Below are 5,783 nucleotides of genomic sequence, written 5' to 3' on the forward strand. Positions count from 1 at the left end.
TAAATGAAGTTGGGACACATGAAGTCACATGATTGCCACGTAATGTTGACACAAATCCTCCCGGTGGCCATCAGGAATCTGATGGACAAAGATATAAGAAACACACTCATTGACCTCTGTGATTTCTTCAACCAACTATGGCAGAAAGGTTTAGATCCTGAAGAGTTGGATCATGTGCAAGATGATATTGCAAGAATATTGTCCAACCTAGAGATGTTTTTCCCACCGTCATTGTTTGATATCATGGTCCATCTCACTGTGCACCTTGTCGATGAGATAAAGTATTGTGGTCCTGTGTTTCTTCACAACATGTATCCCTTCGAGCGGTTCATGGGAATACTGAAGCGCTTTTGTCTGAACCGAAACCATCCAGAGGCAAGCATCCTGCAAGGTTATACCGCGTTGGAGGTGGTTGAGTTTTGCACCGAATACATGAAACAAAGACCTATAGGTTTGCCCCTCTCTCGCCACGAGGGAAGGATGAAAGGTAAGCCAGTCCTTGCTGGCACACAAATGGCTGCACCCGGAGAATTGGAAGAGAAAGCCCATTTGACGGTACTGTTTAACAACCCAGTTCTCATCGCTTATGCCAAAGAACACTTGTCAGAGATACGCCAAAGATTCTTACCAATGGTGCCTTCATCAGAAGTGGAGATGAAGGAGCACACTAAGAACTATGCCGAATGGCTGAAGAATCGTTTGGCACAAGGATCCATCGCTGACGTACCAAGCATATGACATAAATGGATACATGTTCGACACTGAGGATTGTGATAAGAAGACCTCGTATAAGAATAGCTCTGTTCGAATAGAATGCATGACTGTAAATGAAGCTGATAAAAGGACATACTATGGAACCATCAAAGAGATTTGGGAGGTTGACTATGTGAAAGTTAAGGTGGCATTATTCAGGTGCGCATGGATCCTGTCGGTGGGAAACGACACCTATGGGATCACAAGAATCCCTACTACGGTTGCCGGGGCGCGGGGTTGTGAGAACAGTAGGATTAACAATCAGCACAAGGATCGTTTACCCAGGTTCGGGCCGCGAGGATGCGTAAAACCCTAGTCCTGCTTTGGTGGATGTATTGAGTGTTCTTGAGCTCTCGAACTAGCTATGGTGGCTGTGTAGTTCCCAAGAGCCGAATCCTCGTCCAGTACGCCATGGGCCTCCTTTTATAGTCGATAGGGGCTGCCACAGTGGCACACAGGAGGTGGAAATGCCTACAGTACTATGATCTTATCACCCGTATTACAGGACAAGACACATTTAATGCGTCGCTTAGGTGCCCCTAGCTTTATCGGGGACGGGAGCGAGGCCCGTCCCATCCGTCACCGCTCCTCTTCGCTTCGACACGCGCCCTAGCCAGCGATGCATGCGGTGGCATGTAGGCAGGCAGGCAGCTGAGGTGGCGCGGTGGTAGGGTCTTCACGAAGATCTGCATGCCGCCACGCAGGCGCTTGCTGATCTGGCCTGGAAGCTGCATGTTGCCACGCAAGTGCCTGCCCAGCTGGTCTGGCTGGCAGCTGCATGCTAATGGCGGGGGAAACTTGGCTGGTGCAGGCCTGGCAGTGGCCCCGCTGATGTCCTCGGCAAGGGCCTTGTCGGGGACCCGACAAGTGTCTTGCCGTGGCGCGCAGTCGTCCCCGGCAAGGATCTTGCCGGGGGTCTCGTGGCTTTCCTCGGCAAGGATCCCGCCGAGGGTCGCCGTCTTCTGGTCCTCATCTGATCTCATCTATCTATGGTATTGACAAAGATCTGCATGCCACCACAGAGGTGCCTCCCGAGCCCTGGTCCAATCGTAGTTGGTTGGGTTGGAACCTATGGGCTCAAGGGTGGCTCGCTCTGTTAGTGCTTGGGCTAGTTGCCCCGGCAAGGTTCTTGACGGGGCCGCGGAGGCCGCCCCGGCAAGGGCCTTGCCGGGGGTCTCCACCTCGCCCCTTTGCTGTCTTGTGTTTCTAGCCTTGGCGTTGCTTCCGACCATCTTGTTCCTCTGGCTCCTCTCCGTCTTCCCTCCCCTGCTCTGCTTAGTGTGGCCGTGGGCGCGGCTCCGACTATCCGTGCACAAGTAAAGGGGTCAAAAGGAGCGCCCCTACTTTTGTACACTGACAGGAGCCCCCGGGCCTGGGCCACACATAAGCGCGACACGTTGTTGGGCCAGGCCCAAAACGGTGCGCGGGCAGGAGGGTCGGATTCTACCGCAGTAATTTTCTGTCTGCTGTGCTTCCCCACGACCCGCGTTGAACGCGTGACGTGGGGGGTCGTGCATGACGTGGGGGGCATGCGTGGGGCGGTTCCCGCACGCATGTGTCACATCGCAGTTAATGGGAAAGGAGGCGGCCCGCGCCTTCCCCATAAAAAGGAATAACAGCGAGCGCGCTGCTCACTTTACCCCCTCCCCGCATCTTCTCCAATCTCAGAGCCGCCACCCCCTTTCTTTCTCCTTCTCGAGCTCTTGCCTTTGCTTGTCGCCGCTGCGCCTTCGCCATCTTCCGCCCCCTGCTTCTCGCAGCCGCCATGGCTCCCAAATCCACCAGGGGCAAGGGAACGGCCAAAGATGCCGGGGCGACGGAGCCACCGGAGAGTGAGCAGGCGGCGCGATGAATGCAGCTCGCCTACTTCCCCTCGACGGTCGACGCGATCGAACTGCGGGATTACTTCAAGCCCCTGTGGGGGGTGAAGACGGGGGGAGAGACGATGGGGCATCCAGCCACGCGCGTCATCCCCGCCAACTGCGCCGAGGCCGCCCCAAATAGGTACCCTTTCTTTGTCGACTACTTCTCCTGCGGGCTCTGTCCCCCCTTCTCCGATTTCTTCAATGATGTCATGTACACCTACGGCTTCCATCTTTTGGATTTTACTCCAAATGCCGTGGCGTGCATGGCTCTTTTCGTGCACCTCTGCAAGGGCTTCGCCGGGGTGCATCCCAACACGGCGCTCTTCCGCCACTACTTCTTGCCTCGGATCCAACCGGGGGGCGCCGTTTCTGGGTGCGTCGCCTCGATCCCAAGGGCCAAGCGGGCGTACCCGGAGGGCGCCATGAAGGAGAGGTGGGAAGAATGGCGGGGCCGGTGGTGCTGTATTGAAGAGAAGACCCGCCGGACTTTTGCCGGGTCCGCGACGCGCCGCCAGTTCGCCGGGGCAACTGGAGCGACATTGATGCTGACGACGCGAAGCTCACGGTCGCCACCACCAGGATCCTTCGCCTTACCGAGGCCGGGCTCACCCTTGAAATGATCGGGACGGATTTCATCCGCCGCCGAATCGCTCCTCTGCACAACAAGGGGAGGCCAGCCTGGCTTTTCACGAACGCCGCCAACATCATGAGGCTCCGCCCCGGCCTCGACCACAACGTTACGGTGATGAGGCACGCCCATCTCTGCCAACGGCTCTTCCAGCTGGACGTGAACCGCGATGGCGAGGTCGAGCGGTCCGGCAAGGCTGCGAGGGCCGCCGCGAAGGCCGGCAAGGTCGCCAAGGGGCCCCTGTTCAGGTTGCCAGTAGGAGTGGTGCCGCTAAGCAACGACTCTCACCGGACAGACATCATCGCCATGATGCCGGACTTCAATGCACATGGCCTTGACCCGAGCTGGGTCGAGCCAGAAGAACTTCAGGTGCAGGAGTTCTTTGACACCTTGCACGAGGGGTATGTCACCGCCGAGCCACGGCTCGTCCAGGACACCTCCCAGGTGGAGCTGGACTACATGGCCGCTAGGGCGGCGGAGGCGAAGCTCGCCGAGGAGGCCGGCAGCGCCGGCGGCGTGGAGGACAAGGCCGCAGCGGAAGCGGAGGAGAAGGAGCTCGCCCAATGGGCGGAGGCCGCCGGGGAGGCCAGCAGCGCCGGCACCGGGGCTCCTCTCGTCGAAGACGTGGTCGGTGAGTCGTCGTCGGAGGAGGCCGTGGCCGTCGACCCTCCAGCCACGGGGAGAGGACGGGTTCTGCGTGGGCCACCTCCGGCGAGCCGGTCCGGCCCGGCAGGGCCGCGCAGCTGCGGCAGGCCCAGGAGATGTCCACACGCCAGACAAGGGCCGCAATGGCGAAGAAAGTGGTGAAGGCCGCGGTGGCGAAGGAGAAGGCATCCGCTTCTTCCTTGGCAAAGCGCGTTCAGACGCCACCTCCTTCCCCTCCTCCGGCAGACGTTGACGTGGAGGTCACCTTTGACTTCGGATCCCTCAGCCCAAGGAGGAAGAGGAAGGCAACAGAGGAGGAGGTGGATGACGAGTAAGTATCTTGCTCTTTTCTATCATCTCCGTCTCCTCAATCTGTACCGCTTGTCTTGACTTGTTTTCATCTTTGAAGGGATGCGGAGACGCCGGCCCAGAGAGTGAAGAGGGCCAAAGCCTCGGCGGGCGATCAGCACTCGGCGGGTACTTCGAGGGCACCACTGGTGGTGCTGAGCAGCCCAGACAGCAGCCCCCGGCATAGCCCCCAGCATAAGTTCATCATTCACCCCTTGTCAACATGTGTTGGGGGCACGATCTCCTGGTGCTGACCTTGCCGTAGTCGCAGGAGGAGGACAGCAGCAGGAGGAGCCACAGAGGGCTACCCCTAACACGCCGCTCCCATCAACCACGCCGCCCCGAGGGGCGTCCCCGACAAGGGCGCCAAGCACCGAGCCCATGCACATGAAGGAGGGGGAGGAGAACTCGGGCGCCGGAGGCTTTGCCTCGGCCCCAAATGTTGGCGGGGAGGGGACCTCTGCTTCCCAGCCCGGCATTGGCAAGCCGCTCGCCTTTCGTCCCTGCTCTTTTTCTTTTCTTGCTGATTCTTGGTCTTGGCTTTGTCTCATCCCCTTCTTGGTGTCCAGATCGTCCATCGGTGGACCAGGAGGACATAGACGCCATCATTGAGGACGTCTCCAAGGATGCCGCGGCAGAGGCCGAGAAGGTCACTGCCGAGGAGTCCGCCAAGGGTGCTGCCGAAGACGCCGCCAAGGGGCCTGCCGGAGGGGGCGGCAAGGCCGCCACCAAGGAGGAGGTGGTCGATGGCCAGCCTTCCTCCTCTGCTGCCTCCGGCTCCGGCAGGTATCTGAGGATGACCGACGACCTCTTCGTCCACCTCCGACGGGCGTCCAGCTCCAGGGCGCTCATCAAGGGAGAGGTGTTCGACGATGTAACATCCCAAATTTTCCATTTGGTATGTTATACATAGATCATCATCGCATATCATATTTTATTGCATTTTGACAAATCCTCGATAAATCCTAAGCAACTCAAGGACCCTCGGAGAGAGTTGGGGATTTTCTCGAATTTTCATATTTGATTTTTCATCAAATTATAAAACGAGGATTTTGGTTTTAATTATTTTCTGTCCGGAAAAATATTTCATTTTAAATAAACGAGAGGAGAAAATATGACTTCTCCAAAACAATTGAAATACTGGAGAAAAAGTGTTAAAATCATTTATTGGATTTTATTCGGATTTTATTTGCATTAAAAATATTGCATGTTTTCAAAAATTTATTTTGTGTTAAAAAAATGTTCACCCTATTCTAGATTTTCTAACTAGACGGGGAAAATTTATTTTATATTTTTTGGACTTTTATTTTTTTTCTATGAATTATTTGTCGCGGAACGTATTTAAAAAAAAACTGCGCGACGCCCGACCGGGCCGAAGCCCAGCCGAGCGCCGGCCCACCCCGCGCCCCTCTCCTTCCCCAGCACGACGCCGCCGCCGCTCGCCGAGTCTGGCACCCGCACGCCTCCCCGGCCGCCCCCTCCTCCAAGCCACCGCACCCCCTCCCCCTCCTATATATACCGCCGCCCGCCTTGCCCCGCACACG

General features: G+C 57.2%; 1 protein-coding gene across 1 annotated transcript in view; it reads left to right on the top strand.

The window, feature by feature from the left end:
- The first annotated feature begins 4,034 nt into the window (after nt 1–4,034).
- The window catches only part of LOC123120412 (serine/arginine repetitive matrix protein 2), a 126,511-nt gene continuing 124,762 nt past the window's right edge, over nt 4,035–5,783 (top strand). Inside the window, exons 1-3 of the mRNA XM_044540400.1 lie at nt 4,035–4,151; nt 4,301–4,391; nt 4,809–4,978. Of these exons, the coding sequence (XP_044396335.1) occupies nt 4,035–4,151; nt 4,301–4,391; nt 4,809–4,978 (378 nt within the window). The remainder of the gene's footprint in view (nt 4,152–4,300; nt 4,392–4,808; nt 4,979–5,783) is intronic.

Source organism: Triticum aestivum, chromosome 5D (assembly GCF_018294505.1).
Source record: "Triticum aestivum cultivar Chinese Spring chromosome 5D, IWGSC CS RefSeq v2.1, whole genome shotgun sequence".
In the NCBI taxonomy this organism is placed as follows: domain Eukaryota; kingdom Viridiplantae; phylum Streptophyta; class Magnoliopsida; order Poales; family Poaceae; genus Triticum; species Triticum aestivum.